This window comes from Ovis aries, chromosome 7 (genome assembly GCF_016772045.2).
Source record: "Ovis aries strain OAR_USU_Benz2616 breed Rambouillet chromosome 7, ARS-UI_Ramb_v3.0, whole genome shotgun sequence".
Lineage (NCBI taxonomy): Eukaryota > Metazoa > Chordata > Mammalia > Artiodactyla > Bovidae > Ovis > Ovis aries.
This window is the reverse complement of record NC_056060.1, coordinates 10,366,698-10,384,372: the sequence shown is the minus strand read 5'-3', so window position 1 is coordinate 10,384,372 and position 17,675 is coordinate 10,366,698. Positions and strand designations below refer to the sequence as shown.

The 17,675-nt window shown below is 37.2% G+C and overlaps 1 protein-coding gene across 4 annotated transcripts in view; it reads left to right on the top strand.

Annotated features, from left to right (window-relative positions):
- HOMER1 (homer scaffold protein 1) overlaps nucleotides 1–17,049 on the top strand; it is a 163,433-nt gene extending 146,384 nt beyond the window's left edge. For all 4 annotated transcript variants that reach the window (XM_060418526.1, XM_060418525.1, XM_004010210.5 and 1 more), the window contains exon 9: nucleotides 8,524–17,049. In XM_060418526.1, the coding sequence (XP_060274509.1) occupies nucleotides 8,524–8,712 (189 nt within the window). In that variant the 3' untranslated portion in view covers nucleotides 8,713–17,049. The remainder of the gene's footprint in view (nucleotides 1–8,523) is intronic.
- Nucleotides 17,050–17,675: the final 626 nt, after the last annotated feature.

Below are 17,675 nucleotides of genomic sequence, written 5' to 3'. Positions count from 1 at the left end.
CACAATAGACTGTGGAACGTTCTTAAAGAGATGAGAATACCAGGCCACCTTAAATGCCTCCTGAGAAACCTGTATGCAGGTCAAGAAGCAGCAGTTAGAACCAGACATGGAACAATGGACTGGTTCAAAATTAGGCAAAGAGTACATCAAGACTGTATATTGTCACCCGGCTTATTTAATTTATATGCAAAGTACATCATGGGAAATGCTGGATGAAGCACAAGCTGGAATCAAGATTGTCGGGAGAAATATCAATAACCTCAGATATGCATATGACACCACCCTTATGGCAGAAAGTGAAGAGGAACTAAACAGTCGCTTAATGAAGGTGAAAAAGGAGAGAGTGAAAAAGCTGGCTTAAAACTCAACATTCAAAAAATGAAGATCATGGCATCTGGTCCCATCACTTCATAGCAAATAGATGGGGAAACAATGGAAACAGTGACAGACTTTATTTTCTTGAGCTCCAAAATCACTGCAGATGGTGACTGCAGCCATGAAATTAAAAGATATTTGCTCCTTGGAAGAAAAACTGTGACAGACCTAGATAGCACATTAAAAAGCAGAGACATTACTTTGCTGTCAAAGGTCCAACTAGTCAAAGCTATGGTTTTTCCAGTAGTCATGTATGGATGTGAGAATTGGACCATAAAGAAGACTGAACATCAAAGAATTGATGCTTTTGAACTGTGGTGTTGGAGAAGACTCTTGAGAGTCCCTTGGACTGCAAGGAGATCTAACCAGTCCATCCTAAAGGGAATCAGTCCTGGAAATTCATTAGAAGGACTGATGCTGTGAAGCTCCAATACTTTGGCCACCTGATGCAAAGAGCTGAGTCATTAGAAAAGACCTTGGCTCAATGGACAGGAGTTTGAACAATCTCTGGGAGTTGGTGAAGGACAGGGAAGCCTGGCATGCTGCAGTCCACGGGGTTGCAAAGAGTTGGATCCGCCTGAGCAACTGAACAACAGCAACATATCCGTTGAGTGAGTGATGCTGTCCAACCATCTCATCCTCTGTGGAGCAAGTGAACAACAACAATATGTACACTGAGTCAGTGATGCCATCCAACCGTCTCATCATTTGTCGTCCCCTTCTCCTCCTGCCCTCAATATTTCCCAGCATCAGGGTTTTTTCCAGTGAGTCGGCCCTTCACATCAGGTGGCCAAAGTATTGGAGCTTCAGCTTCAGCATCAGTCCTTCCAATGAATATTCAAGGTTGATTTCCTTTAGGATTGACTGGTTTGATCTCCTTGAGTCCAAGCAACTCTCAAGAGTCATTTCCAGAACCACAGTTCAAAAGCATCAATTCTTCAGCACTCAGCCTTCTTTATGGTCCAACCCTCACATCCATACATGACTACTGGAAAAACCATGGCTTTGACTATATGGACCTTTGTCATCAAAATGATCTCTCTTCTTTTTAATATGCTGTCTAGGTTTGTCATAGGTTTTCTTCCAAGGAGAAAGCGTCTTTTAATTTCATGATTGCAGTTAACTATCTGCAGTGATTTTGGAGTCCAAGAAAATAAAATCTGTCACTTGTTTCCATTGTTTGCCCCTCTATTTCCCATAGAGTGATGGGACCGGATGCCATGATCTTAGTTTTTTGAATTGAGTTTTAAGCCAACTTTTTCAGTCTCCTCTTTCACTTTCATCAAAAGGCTCATTAGTTCCTCTTCACTTTCTGCCATAAAGGTGATGTCATCTACGTATTTGAGGTTTTTGATATTTCTCCCCAATCTTGATTCCATCTTGTGATTTATCCAGCCTGGCATTTTACATGATGTACTCTGCATATAAGTTAAATAAGCAGAGTGACAATATACAGCCTTGATGTACTCCCTTCCAAATTTTGAACCAGTCCTTTGTTCCATACCTGGTTCTAACTGCTGCTTCTTGACCTGCATACAGGTTTCTCTGGAGGCATGTAAGGTGGTCTGGTATTCTCATCTCTTTAAGAATTTTCCATAGTTTGTTGTGATCCACACAGTCAAAGGCTTTAGCATAGTTAATAAAGCAGATTTTTTTTTTTTGTATTCTCTTGCTTTTTCTATGATCCAACAGATGTTGGCAATTTAATATTTGGTTCCTCTGCCTTTTCTGAATCTAGCATCTGGAAGTTCTCATTCATGTACTGTTGAAGTCTAACTTCAAGGATTTTGAGCATTACCTTGCTAACCTGCGAAATGAGCCAACTGTGCAATAGTTTGCACATTCTTTGGCATTGCCCTTCTTTGGGATTGGAATGAAAATTGACCGCTTCCATTCCTGGAGTGTGAAATCCTGGTTATTGCTCTGACTCTGTTCCACACTCAGATCATATAGGAATCCATCCGTATTTCCCTAAAGGGAACTTCTGTGGTTTCAGTTTTTATACTTAGATCTCTGGTTCACTTGGGGTTTGTCCTTTGTGTGTGGTGTGAGATATGAATCTAAGTTTATCCTTTTTCAAGTGTCTGTCTTGTTATCTCATTCAGTCAGTTCAGTTCAGTTGCGCAGTCGTGTCCGACTCCTTGCCGTTTATTTAAAACTTTATCCTTTTTTCCCAGAGATTTGAGATATTCAACTTCCATGCGTATCTTGGTCTATATCTGGGCTTTCTGTTCTGTCCTACTAAGTCACTCATATCTATTCATGCATCCTAGTACCACACTGCTTTGCTCGTAGAGGCTTTACAGTATATTTTAATATTGAATAAGGTCAATCAGCCCTCATAGCTTTTCTTTTTCATCATTTTCCTAAATGTGTTCTTAACATGTTTTATCCATATGTATTTTAGTATTAACATTAGTACAATTTTAGTGTCAACAAAAAGCTTAGCTCTGTAAAAAAATATCTTTGGTAGTTCTTAAAATTTAGAATGCTAGTTTAGCAGAAGTCATATCTTCATGAGGTTTCCATCCTATCCAAGAACAGAGGATGTCTTCTTACTTGTTCATGCCTGCTTTTGTGTTTTTTTAGGAACATTTTAAGACTCATCCTGTGAATTTGGAGCGTTTCTTGTTTATTTGTAAATATCTTATCTTATACTATTGAAAATCAGGTTTTCTCTACCATTGTATCTTTTGGTTATTGTTTATAACAATGTATATGAAAGGTTTTGAATTCTGTTTGCTAATTTTATATCCTGCTACCATACTAAATTATTTTATTGTTTGGACTAGTTTTGTCATTTATTTCATTTATTCACTAACGAATAATCTGCAAATAGAGATAATTTTACTTCTTTTTTTCTAGTTCTTAGGTCTGTGTTGATTTTTCTTGTTGAGTTACATCTGTTAAAAATACCAGTACAGTGTTAATAGTAGAGATGACAGACTTATCCTGATTTTAGTGGAAATGTCTCTAATATTTTTCCATCAGTTGAAATGCTGGCTTTACCAGTATCATACTGTGAGAGTGGCTTATTCCTATTTTTCTCGAGTGTTTCTACCAAGAAAGAGTTAACTTTTGTTAATAGCTTTTTTAGTACCAATGGAGATAATCATACTTTTCCCCCCAGACCTATTAATATGGTTTATTTTATTAATGAATTTTCTAAAACTGAACCACATTTGCATTCCTAAAATAAATACCACTCAACTGTGGTGTATCATTTTCTTAATGTGTCAGATTTTTGTTCTCTGTTATATGATATTCATTTGTAATATTGGGCTGTAATTTTCCTTTTTCAGGTGCGGGCTGGATTTATACAATTTAGGTGTTAAGGTCATACTAGCTTCATAAGATAATTTGGAAGATTTTCTTTATTTTCTTATGCTCTGGAATAATTTATGTCATATTGGAACTATCTGGTCTTTGAAAGTTTAATAGAACCCCCGTTTGAAACTGTCTGGGCCTGGAGCTTTTTTAATTCCTTGATTACTCTCTGTTTCTTCTGCAGATATTGGCCTGTATAAGTTTTCCATCTGGGTTTTCAGATATTCAACGGAAACTCTTATAGTTTCTTATTTTATGTAGTTCTTTATCCTTGTCTTTCTTAAGTTTAGTAATAGTATGTCTATTGTAGACTTCCCTCGTGGCTCAGTTGGTAAAGAGTCTGCCTGCAATGCAGGAGACCTGGGTTCGATCCCTGGGCCAAAAAGATGCCCTGGAGAAGGAACTAGCAACCCGCTCCAGTATTCCTGCCTGAAGAATTAGATGGACAGAGAGCCTGGTGGGGTCCACGGGGTCAGAAAGAGCCAGACACGACTGAGTGACTAACACTTTCACTTTCGTGTCTGTTTTAAGTTTTTCGAAAAATGAAATTCTGACTTACTAATCAGTATTACTATTTTTCTCTTTTACCTAATGAATTTTTATTCTTCTGTTTATTATTCCTGCTTTATGGTTTGTTTTGATTTACTTAAACATTTTTTTTCTAGCATTTTGAAAGGGGAATTTAATTTCTTTGTTTTCATGTTTATTTATTTGTGTTTAAAACTATAGATCTCCTCTGATCGTTACTTTAATTTGTCCCATAAATTATGACAGTATTTTCCTTGTCATTATGTCTTGAAATTCTGTGATTTGGTCTTCCCTTTCATGCTGGAAATGTTTAAAGGAACATGTTTGAATATCCTCGTGGAAGGGTTGTTTAATTTTATGAGTTAGTTTTATTGCATTGTGAATACAAGGGTTTGTTTATATAATTTCTGCTTTACATAATTTACCACTTTTTAAATGTAATCTAGCATATGATCCATTTGTGAATGCTGTTTATTGATTTTGTAATTTAAGCCTTCTATACCCTTACCATTTTTTTGTTCCTCTTGATCTGTCCTATATGGAGAGGAGCATATTAAAAACTCTTATCAGTGTATTTTTTTTCTATGTATCCTTACAGCTCCTGTAGTTTCTGCTTTATAAAGATAGCTACTGATTCTCGGTACCTAGACGTAACTGTTGTATCTTCATTGTGTGTGGCCTTTAGAGCTGAAGCGGTCTTTCTTTGCTGCTTTTTCTATGGCAGTCACAATGCCTGCCTGGTCTACCTTTGCTCATGTTATTATTTTTGGACTTTCTCAATGAATTTCCCAGTGGAAGGACCTTTTATGTTATGATGAGCTACCCCCAGGGTCTCTTTCTCCTCTTATTTTTTTTAAGGGTCTCTTATTTTTTAATTTACTTTTGGTGATCTGAGTCTTCCCTGCTGTGCACAGGCCTTCTCTAGCCGTGGCGAGCAAGGGCGCCCAGCACGTGGGCGCGGTAGCTGTGGCACATGGGCTCAGGAGGTATAGCTCGCTGGCTGCGGAGCGCAGGCTCAGCAGCTGTGCTGCAGGGCCTTTCTTACTTGGTGGGATTTTCCCAGACCAGGAATTGAGGCAGATGCCTGTCCACCGTACTGCCAGAAAGGTCCCCTTTTTCTTCCTTTCGCTTTCTCCCCTCAGAAGCCCTGCCTTTCCAGGTCACCTCCTCAGGCCCTGTGTACACTCTGAGGCTGCCTTGTGCAGGTTGCCCTGGTCCACCAGCACTTTTTGTTTTCTCCCAGCATCTTGGCACTTTGAGCGGCCTTTCTATCGCTCCAGGTTATTCGAGTTCAGTCTTGAGTCTTCATTCTCCTCTTCCCTCTTCCGTGTTTCTCCCTCAACCCTGCCTTGCCCTCTGCAAAGAGTTAGAGTAAGAACTTGAGAAGTATCTCCGCGAGAAGCTGGTGCTTATCTCTCCTGATTGTAGGTAGCCTCGCATTTGCATGGCTCCCTTTCTTCTGGTTGAACTTGTGGTATTTGTGCTGTTTTATTTGCTCTTGTTATGGTTTCTGCCACTTGGAAAGCTGCTGGAGAGAGTTCAGTGCACACAGTACTTTCCTCCACTTCTCTGTCCGTCTGTTCTGTTGGCCAGCATCCCCCTTGGAGAAGGCACAATCCATTAAAACAGGGACCACCTTTGTTTATTTACTACCTTATTCTCAAAGCCTCAGCTTCCCTGGTGGCTCAGTTGGTAGAGTCTGCCTGCAGTGCTGGGTTTGATTCCTGGGTCGGGAAGATCCCCTGGAGCAGGAAATGGCAACCCACTCCAGTATTCTTGCCTGGAGAATCCCATGGACAGGGGAGCCTGGCAGGCTACAGTCCACGGGGTCACAAAGAGTCGGACATGACTGAGAGACTTTCATTCTCAGAGCCTAGTAACTTAGAAGACATCTCAGTAAATAATTGTTGAGTAACTCTTCTTCAAAATATGTGTGTCTTTTAGTCATTTTTCTGTTAAATTATTAATTCTTGTTTTGATCTGAATATGATCATGTATGATCTATGTGAAGGTTAATAATCAATCTAATAGGACAGTAATATATCTGGTAAGAGTTTAAGATATGAATCAGATATCAACAAAGACAAATTTTTATAGCTTTTACTTAGATTAAATGATGCACGATTCAAATTTACAGAAAATGAACCCATTGATGGTGGTAATAATTGTTTAATTTTTTTTTAATCACTCGAGTGTTGTAGCTCCATATCTAACAAATACTGACTTGTGCCCACTAGCATTTTATACTTTCAGTCATTGCCTTCAAAAGCACTCAAAGGGGTTTAGCAAGTTCTGGCCTCAGTGTTTTATCAGTGCCTTATCTTAGTGCCCTGACATATACTCACATATCAGTTAAAGAAGAAAGGGAAATAGAAGCACAAAAATCATTATTATGAGTTAATAATGAGTTGCAAGGGGGAATGAAAGTTAAGAAGAAGGGCTGGAAAGTATAGACAGAAGATTGAACTGGGACATGCCACCAACCAGGTTGCTTCATCCTGATCTTACATTGTCTGTTCTTCCTCTGGGATCTTATTCTCTGCCTCAGAATAGACCACAGCACCAACAGCATCATATTGGATCCCTTTTGTTATAGGCCTGGTGAAATTCCTTCAATCGGAGAAATGGCTTAGAGCACAAGCCTCATGGAGAAGAACAGTGCAGTTTTCATAGCTGGGGGAGTTTGGTGTTTTGCTTGTTTCCACTGAAAATGTTTGGCTGTTTCATTGATTGGCAAGGAGAACAAAGAAGCCTTTCACTTTTTAAGGATGGCTTTAGAGGGCAAACTGGGCGGTGCCTGGTAAAGTGGGTGTTTTCTCGTGAATGACATTTGGTCTATTTTTACAGTTGGAAACATTCTAATCTTAAGCTTCTTGTTTGAGCAGGTCAGAGAGCGTGCTGTGGAATTCTTACATTTGATCCCAGGGTCTGTTTACTCCCCTACGGTTGAGACTTCATGAACTTGGCTTCTGAATTTATAAATAATCTTATTGGTTTCAGAATCTGCTGTCAGTTTACTGATCTTCACCTTGTAGGTGATTTGAAGGGAAAAGATTAGAAACATACCTGGTTAACATCTAATAATAGATACTTTAGATTAGAAATCTCTAAGTTCTTTCTTTAAAAGTCATTATAGCTGCACTATTCCTTTTTTATATTTTCCCAGGCTCTTGCGACTTATCTGTGGTGTCTTTGCTTGAGGCTTACTCTTAGTTAAACATGTGAATATTTCTTTGTGCTGGGAATGCTAAATCAAGTGTTACTTTCTTATATGTATTCAAATCAGTTTTTCAATTATTTTTCTTAGACGTTTAATTTTGCAGGCATTGTAGGATAAGTGGATTTTGGAAAGAAGTGTACATAGTCCCGACAACCGGAAGGGTTTCCTATTTTCGATGTGTACTTTCATTCCCATCGCTCATCTTCACACACACAGCTTCGCCTCCTTGTAGTTGGTGCACTGCTTCAAATTCTGTTATTTTCATTTAACACCCACCAGATTCTTTAAACAATTGTTTAAAAATCTACTATCCTTTAGATATAGTATATAGTAACTTATATATAATTTGTAAGTATGCCAGGAATTCTGGCATTTATTTTTAAAGTTTAAAAAATTTTTGTTGTCATGGACTTTTGGCTTTCCTTTTGGCATTTTTTTCTTCCCTTAATCTGCAGTATATTGGAACTGTTTTTGTCTAATTCTCTTACATGCACAGGTATTCACTACAGTTTTTAACAGGTGAGCTATGTTCTCTACCATACACATTCCTTTGATACTGAGGTGAAACAAAGGATAATTGGTATATTCTGAGGATCCTAAAACTTATTTGAGAGAGTCATTTCCTTCTCCAGATCTTTCTCCAGCATGGCCAAGAGAGAGAGAAAGTTAATTTGTCTTTTTTTTCTGCCTGCTTCACTTGAGATTGCTAACAGCTGGGCGTGAGGAAAAGGAGGTGGGCACAAATAGAAATGAAATGTACCTAATCCACAGAATGGGTCACCAGTCCTCTCTTGGTGTTTGAAGTACCTAGACGAATGTTGCCTTTATGAAGCAGGCAGGGAGGAAATTTGTGCTTGGGGATAGATGGATTCATGAGCAGCCAGTCAGTAAAACTACATGGATTTCTTAGATGGCACAATCTGAAAACCTTCTTACGTTGTGTTGAGATTCAGAAGCTCATCCTGATTATCAAACTGCATGGACTATCACAGTATTCTAATAATAAAAGTTATATTGTTTCTTAAATCTTCGACTGACACGCGTATATATATATCACACTTTTGTTTCTAAAGGAAGTAGAAATTCGGAACAAAGACCTGGAGGGACAACTGTCTGACTTAGAGCAACGTCTGGAGAAAAGTCAGAATGAACAAGAAGCTTTTCGCAATAACCTGAAGACCCTGTTAGAAATCCTTGATGGAAAAATCTTTGAACTAACAGAATTACGAGATAACTTGGCCAAGCTACTAGAACGCAGCTAAGGAAAGTTAAATTTCAGTGCCAATTGATTAAAAAAGATACTGTCTCTCTTCATAGGATTGTTTGGGCTCCGCATCAAGATTGCACAAAAAAATTGAATATCTCTTCTCCACGAGGAGGATCTTTTGAAAATTGGAATTGTATATTTCGGTGTAAATTTTAGAATTCAGCTTGTAGCTAGTTGGGGAAAAAAAAAAGAGATGAAAAACTTGAACTACAAATTACCTCCATGTATATTATTGGCCATAGTTAACTAGAAAGTTATAAATAGACACTTAATGCAATCTTTTTTTCTGATATTAGCCAATGGGAGAATTAACAAATGTCTGGGTCACATCCCCCTTTTTGTGTTCAGCACAGTGAAGGTTATCTGCTTTTTAAATTAATTTATTTATGATATCTAAAGCTGTGTTTTGTGCAAAAACTTAGTGATGAAAGCCCTGTCTTTTGTTGTAATCTGAATAATTTCTCAGGATATTTTTGCACTGCCAAAGGCAGTGCCGTTACCAATTAATTCTTGCCAGGAGTGAAAGAGAGCTGCATCTTTAATTGAAACACACTATAACTGGGTGTATAGAGTTCTTCCCTCTTTTTATACTGGAAGATATTTCACTCTGGTGGCCACTCTGATACACTCTGGTGTTCTCTAATCTTGTCTGCTGTATAGTTTACTTTTCCATATTGATTCCATGTATTTATGAAAAGATACTGTCTCCCATTTTATTACACATTTTAAAGCCAACTAATGAAGGCAGCTGAGTCCCTCCAAAATTTTTCTTTTTAAATTTCTAATAAATTTGACACACAGTACTGAAACATAGCAGCCCGTCACTGACGGTCTGGTCTAGCAATGTTAAGTATATTTACAGAATATGCAGTTACATTTATTTATATATTTTGCAAGAAATCTTTTCTGAATGATTAATGCATTTCAATTTACAAATACTAATGGTTGTTGGGGAACTGTTTATTATAGATCATTTTAAGGTGTATAGCTATTTTAAAGGCGATCCATTTCCATCAAGCAGCCAATCAGAGGACTGTTGGGATAGGAGCTGTTTACTCTGTCTGGGTCTTCACATCAACCACGTCTCTAGTCAATCCTCACAAGGCAATATTCTAAACTGTTACCTAAGCATTTCAAAAGAGGAATTCAATTCAGTGGGCTCTCCTCAGTGAACAGGTTTTAATGTTGTTTTGATGTAATTTTAAAGGACTTTTAGCAAACATGCATTTCTTTATATATTTCTTTCAAGGAGCTGTTTTAAAAAGTAAGTCAAGTGCTGGCTAGTTTGCTTATGGAATAAGAATTGCATCAGAGTCCATATATTCTTGCTGTACAATGCTTGTGATGTTGAGGAGGGTTCTTTTTTAACGTGTATGCTTGAGTATCGACTCCATGGAGTCTACACACACACTGACTTTTTGTTTGTACCCCCAGATAATTGAATTGTTAAGTACAAAATTAAGCTGATTCATCAATTTGTAGCCATTTTTTTCACTCACACAGCTACTCAACACCAGACAATTTTGTTTAATATTTGTATGTGTATGTATGTAGATACATACATATTAATTTATATTAGAGTGAAAAATAAATGGTTTGTTTCTAAAGTTAGTTTCTAAAGTGAGTTTTCAGGTGTCTCTGAAAAGTTTATATCAGACACTTAATCATCATGTATTATATGTGCTATAATATCATGTACCTCCATCTATTTTAGGGTATTTTCCTCACCTATTTCTTGTAGGGAGGATAATTTAGGTACACAAGCTCAGAGCTATTTCTCTGATAAATCAGGTAATAAAATTTATTTGATTGATGGAATTTTGAAGTAGATGTGACTTTATCCATCAGTTTCTGAGTACAGAGCACCATATTTTAATTTAACTAGGGGATTTAACACTAGGGATCAGGGAATTTAGTTTTGAAGAGTTAAAAAAATTAAAGAAAAAAAACAGTATTAGCTATTGAAATGGTAAGTGAATTATTTTAATGATGTAATAAGATATTTTTAAATTTTGACATAGTTGTCATTTAATGGGAAAATAAGTCACCAAAATGTCTCCACTTGAATTGTATTGATATATGAGACATGCGTGTAATTCAATATATACATATACTTATATGTATATACAGAAAATTATTTTTAATATTTTCCTACTGATATGAAATTTAAAATTGGAAATTTTGTGAGTTTTTTCTTTCCAATAGAGTCTACTTTTTTTTTCCTTTTATTAAGTGATTTCAACAATTTCTTGAGGGCTGCACCTTTAAATTCCCAGATTGTCTTTAGACATGTATAGTATATGGGATAAGGTGAACACAAGTGCACATATAAATCAAATCTTCTTATTAAGACTATTTTAGACACTCATTTACAGTAGGAGAGTACCTAGAAACCGTCGTCGACAAGTCATAATTAGGCTGCGTGCCTACCGACATTTTCTCCATTTCTGTATTATATAAATAAAAGTTTGCATATTAAAATTTGATTTTTTTCCCAGAGACAAATATTATATGATGTATCTATATTTAGATCAAACTGTGGTAATATATTTATCAGAAAATAATGTTGGGGGACTATAGCCTGAAGATGTGGACTGGAAGTGATGCAGGGAAGGAGAGCAGAGATTGAGCCCATTGTGTATAAGGTATTATATGATGACCGAATTCTTGTACAAAAAAACAACTGAAAAAAAGAAAAACAAAAATACAGTTTTTATTTTGAAATACCTTTGTTGTTCTCTGAAGAATGTACTTTATCTTTTTCTCCTTCAGTCTTTTACAGATATTTTTAAAGAAGCATTTAAGTAATGGCAGCATTTACTTAAATCTTACAGGTGCTACTGGATTTTGCATTAGTGTGTTATGTTGTGAAATCCTAACTTTGACATAAAAGGTTTTATAAGTATTTCCCTGCCTGGAAAATTAGTCTTTGTTTCTCCTCTCTCTTTCTCCTCTCTTTTTTCCTCCCTCTTTCTTCCTGCAGATTAAAAAAGGCCATGAAGTCGCACCCCTTCTGTCCCTGTGGGAGAACTCCAGCATCACCATAGATTTAACGTTTTGCTGTCATTGAACTCTTGAGAAGCAGTTAGAGGAAAAACTTATACCATTTTTTCAAGTGGAACTAAAAGAGACACTCACAGTTGAACCACAGCCACCTTTTAAAACTCATTTCTCTGCCTTGTTAAAATTAAATGTGTTCCTTCACGTGTGTGCTCCAGTCTTCCGTGTTCTTACTTAACTCTGGAGTGTGTTCAGCCGCTCTCTCCTTTCTGACTCTCTGACAGCTCTGGAACGGGAGGCGAGACAGAGGAAGTATTTGTTTGGTGGCAGTGGTTTATTGTCTTTTTAATTTATTGAAATCCTTTTGTTTGCTATCAAATGACTTTAACATCCTGATACTGTGATTGAAGCCATGAAATAGTCTTCATTGAATTTTTCTCCTCTGGATACTTAGCATTGTTCATTTACCCTTTGTGAAGTCAATTAATTTATATAAATCTTAAAGAGGAAAACTTTCAGGTAAGAAATAGTTGAGAATGACACATGTAAGAAAAAAACCATTTCTCCAGTAAGATACTATGTTATAATCAGTATTTGCTGTAAAGGTAATTTTCATGTGAGAAAATATTTTAAAAATTGCTAGAAAGGGATCATTTTGGAATGGAAACAGATTTATCATTCACCTTACTCTAAATTGTGCGAATGTATTTTTAAATAATATTCATGTTAAATTGGACCTTAACTTTTTGTTAGCCTTTTATTTTGTACTGGAGTACAGTCAATTGGACCTTTAATTTTTATGGCAATTTTTCTCTGTGGGAAACTGATGTATCGTTGTCACAGAAATAAGCATAGTTAATGAATTGAAGAAATGAATGTTTTTCTCTTTTTGTTTATATATTGTAAAATAGCGTCAAATAACTAACAATTTTACTCAAGAAAAGACTTGATCAGCACTACACTGCCAAGTGATTTCTGCTTAGTGTACTAGATGAAAAAGAACGGAGTTGTTTTTACCAAAAACAGGTGATCCAGGGAGAGAAATTGCATCCAGAATAGGAGAAAGGGCATAAGCTCCCAATAGATTTCTAGTCAATTCATTGATCTCTGTAAGTACCCTTTTTATCTTATAGAATAAAGCACACATTCCAGAGGCCACCAGGAGTGTATGGGGCGAGGAGAGGATATTTTTCGTGCAACCAGGACCAGCAAAAGAGTAGGAGCAAAATGCCCTCCGTTTTAATCTGAGACACGTCAGGATAGCCAGAGTAACGTAAAGTGCTGTTTCCTACCTTGCTGCTGCTTTTAACTAAACAATTTGGGATTGCCCTAATAAATTTCAGAGGCTTTCAAAAGATCCTCTCATTTTTGCCTGTCAGGATTTATAACCTAAATTGACACATAACGTTCAGAACTCAGCATTCTGTGGTATTCTGACCTACTTTGTCAGTTATCTTCACGTCAGATTTACCCAGGGACAGAAAGATTACTCTATTTTCTCCTAATAAAACCAAATTAAGTGACAATGGGTGCCTAGTAAATGCAAAATTAAGCCCGTTCTGTAATATAGAAAAATTTTCCTGTTTTTAGAAAAATTTCTTCTGTGGATATTTTTTCTAACTACATTCATTATTTTATCTTGTTGTCTGTGGTTTATAACTATGTTACTATATATGCATAAATATATAGTAAGTCATATCTGTATGACTTGTATATATGACTTTTTGGGTTATTATACCCGAAGTGGAATGACTGTTTCAGAAAACAGGGCTAGAAGTAAATGTTTTCTCAACAACTTCAATATGAAAGCAAATAGAAATAGGTGTTTGTTGAATATCTGCTATGTGACAGGCACTGTTCTAACTGTTTGATATTTCATTTCTACATATAAGGTCCCTGCCAGGGGTGTTCCTTTGGAGGGGGGATGCAGGGAAAAGGCCCGCATGATTGCACCTGCTGTATTCCCCAGCAGTCAGTCTGGCTATCCTGTCCACTGTCGAAGGTGGAGATCTTGCTCCTGTTGCTGGTACAAGTTTCCCCTCGAGCTTGCCTGCCTTACCTCTCTGTAATATCTCTGTTAGGACACTTCTTAACTCTAAATCTTGTATTTGCTTTTCTTGAACCTCTTCCTGCAGCCTCCTTTGGTGTTCACAATGCTTATTAGTCAGTTGCAGGTCATACTTTGTTTGTGAGTGTCATATTTATGCAGTATGTTTTACTCTCCAGTTTTTTTAATTTATAGACTTCAGATAATCCAAGAAAAGCAACTTTCATATGCAGAATTTCAGTCTGTAAAATTTAAGGAGCAAACTACTTATGAAGGCCTTGGGGAGACAAATTACCTGATAAAGTTCCTAGTGAAATAAGTTGTAAACTTGTAAAACTCCTCCCCCAGCACTAAATTAGTAGCTAAGCAGGATGTGGGTTTTGCAGTCAGCACTGGGTAACTTTGTGGTCAGTTCTGGTTCCACAGAAGTCAAAGCTTCTTCAGGTTGATCAAGACATTCGATCAGCCACAAAAGTGACTCATGGCCCTAGGTACTTTAGATGGGTGATAGCCCTCATATAAAGGAATCCTATATTGTGTCTTTTTTGCATCTGACTTAATGTTTTCAAAGTTTCCGTGTTGTGGCTTATATCAGAATTTCATTCCCTTTCAATGCTGAATAATATTTCACTGTATGGCTATACCACATTTTGTTTATCCATTTATCTTTTGCTGGGCACTTGGACCATTTCTGCCTTTTGGCATTTGTGAGTAATTCTGCAATGAATATTCGTAGACAAGTATTTGAGTTGTGCTTTCATTTCTTTGAATATATACCTAGGAGTGGAGTTGCTGGATCATACAGTAACTCTATCTTTAATCTTTTAAGAAAGGGTTGGGTTTGAACTAGAATAATTTAAAAGTCTTATGGAGCGAGGTGCCATCTCATTGGGAAATCACAGTTGTGGGGTTAGTATTTGTTAATAGACCTGTAAGTGATCCATTGGCCTCTTAAGTTGTGCCTTCAACTCTCTTAAACCTAAAACATAAACAATCTAAAACATCTGTTAAGCACCTGTTCTATCCCAGGAATAGAAACGTGAAGAGAGACGCTTATCCTTTGGTGCAGAACACAGTTCACAGTGCATAAATGCTGTGCTAGAGAGGGGCCCTAGTATGAGGGGGACCAGAGGGAAGAAGAGTCAAGAAATCTTTCCCAGAAGAGGTGATCCCCAACTGAGTTTTGGTGGAGAAGTAGGGGCTAGCTAGTGGAAGAAGGGGTGTGAGAGAATTGTGGAGAGTGTGTCATATGCAAAGACTTGGATGGATGAAAGCAGTGAGGCATTCGGAAAATTAGAATGCGTTCGTATACTGACACATAGGGTGTTAGGGCAGGGTGTATGGCAAAAGATAGTGATTGAAGAGTAGGCAAAGGGTAGATGAGGAAAGCCTTTTGAAGCACATGAAAGATTTGGGTTTTATTCTCTAATAATCTGGAGATGTTGAAGGATTATTTTTGTAGAGAAGTAATGTAGTGTTAAAGTAAATGGTTTACAAATCTAGGTATTGAGACTCCCCTCGGTGGTCCAGTGGTTAACTCTGCTTCCGTTACAGGGAGCGTGGGTTCGATCCCTGTTCAGGGAACTAAGATCCCACGTGCTACATGGCATGACCAAAAAAAGAAAATAGAGTCTAGATAGCTCTGGAGATCGCAGTAGTCTCTGTTAAGAGGCTGCATTACTTGGCTCTGCTGGAATGGAGAAGTTGAAATGGATTCAGAGAGGATTTGGGAGGTAGAATGAGTACAGCTTCTTGGTAGAATCAGTAGATGGCAAAAAAAAAAAAAAAAAGAGAGAGAGAGAGGAGAATGCAGGCTGATTCCTAGCTCTCTTGAGTTGGACAACCAGGTGAACAATCCTATTTACTGAGACAGTGAATTCAAGATGGGGAATGGCTTAGTTTTGGTGAAGGCAAGACAAAACAAGATGAATGATGGGTTAGATCTGTTTTAAGTTTAAGATACCTGTGGAATATCTGAGTGGAAATAGGATTCTAGTTGGGGCTTAGGAGAAAAATTGATGAGCTGGAGATAAGCTATTTGGGGATTGTCAGCATATGTGATTATAATTGCGGGCATGGAAAATGGGGTGATTACAAGATGAAAATGTCACTTTGGGCCAGGTGTAAGACAAGAGCTTGCGAAAGAAACAGAAAGAATGACCAAGAGTGCTGAGTAGACGGCCAGAGTAGGGGACTCATGGAAGCCCAGGGTGGAGTTTCAGAAAGCCAGGTTTCACATGAGGCTCAAAACACTGACATATCAACTCATGTCTTGAGGTAATAATATTCCAAGTATGTTCTGCTGAGACCTTTCGTTAATATTTGCTTGATATATCTAACATAAAATTAAAAGTGAACAAACTCAGATATGCAGTTTATAACATTTTAAAACATTGAAATCTGGCAAACATTAGCATCAGGTTAACTGGTTTTGTGCAGATGCCAACATAAAGCCATCTCTGGTCAGCTGAAGAGCATCTTCGTATTTCAAGGTGAACTATTAAAGAACCACTACCATTTCTTAATGTGAATCAGAGATTCCTCAAAACTGTGCAACTGAAACAAAATATAGAAATAGGATCAACATGTGGTAATATCTGTCTTCTGTAAACCTCAAATGCTGTTTATGAAAATAGCTTCCCTTTTCTTATTGACGTATTATTAAATGTTACATACCATTCTGTTAATGGTTTTCTGTGAAGCTGTCATTTCGAAAAAGCTATAAGGATGGGGAGGGGGTCACTCTTTCCTAGTAGAACTTGGCTTATTACCTTTTCTGTGGCTGAGCTGCCTCTCCTCAAAATCAAGTTCTAGAAGCTTGAGTGTATTACATGTATCTTTTTAAAATGTGTTATTTTGATACTGAATTCACCACTAGGACCAGATGGCATTTGTGTTTTCATTGCTATAGAAAGTTTAGAGAGTTAATATTTCTGTTAATCTTAAATGATCCTTATTCTTTTTCATACTGATTCATAAACAGGTCACTGTATACAAATTATCTCTGGTATAAATGATCTCAAACAGGACAACAACAACAAAATATTCTCTGTACTTGGTTTTAGAATGCTGTATGGTATATTTGATTTTTATTTCTAGTTTGAGTTAAAATTAGCTTGAATTCCTTGAGTAGACACGACTTGCACTACTTAGGCAACAAATTAGAGCATGTTAGATATTCCAGGAAGAACAGAGGAGCTTCTGGTTTTCAAATTTGGCTCCAACTAATCCATAAAATTTGCAAATCACTTGTGAATTGTCAAATAAACTCTTACTTTTAAACCATGTTTGTTCATATTGTTCTTACGTAGTGGCTAATCCCGGTCTCCTTTGGCAGAGCCTTTATTTTAGATTCTGTCCTGTGCATTAAAGTCCTGTGTTATATATAATAGTGCAGAGCATCACTGTCTATGGCACCTGTCCTTCTCACAGCAGCTCACAACCAGTTTTCGCAGCAGTGTTGTGACTTCAGTGTTATTGTTATCCTCATTTTATGGATTTTGTAGAGTCTGAGATTCAGCACCAGTAAGAGATGAACCGAGTAAGAGCAGAGCACGGAGTAGAACACAGGTCCTTTGCCTGCTCAGCCTATTCCCTTCCCACTGCATCGTGTCTGAACTGTGAACTGCAGACCTTTTGTAAGAAGGCAGGTACAAAATTTACCAACTCACAATATTTAACAAGTATTACTTAATGAGAAAAATCATTTTTTCTTTCAAAAACATGTTTTTGAATACGTACCTCTCTGCTTCTCTCGTTTTTAAGGAAAAAATCCTTTATTTTTCACTTAAATTATGGAAGTGGTTCACATATGCTTTCCTTTTGCAAATATCTTAAATAGTACAGATAAAGCAAAAATCACCCTTAATCTTTCAGTTCCAGTCCGAGAAATTACTACTATAATCTGTTTC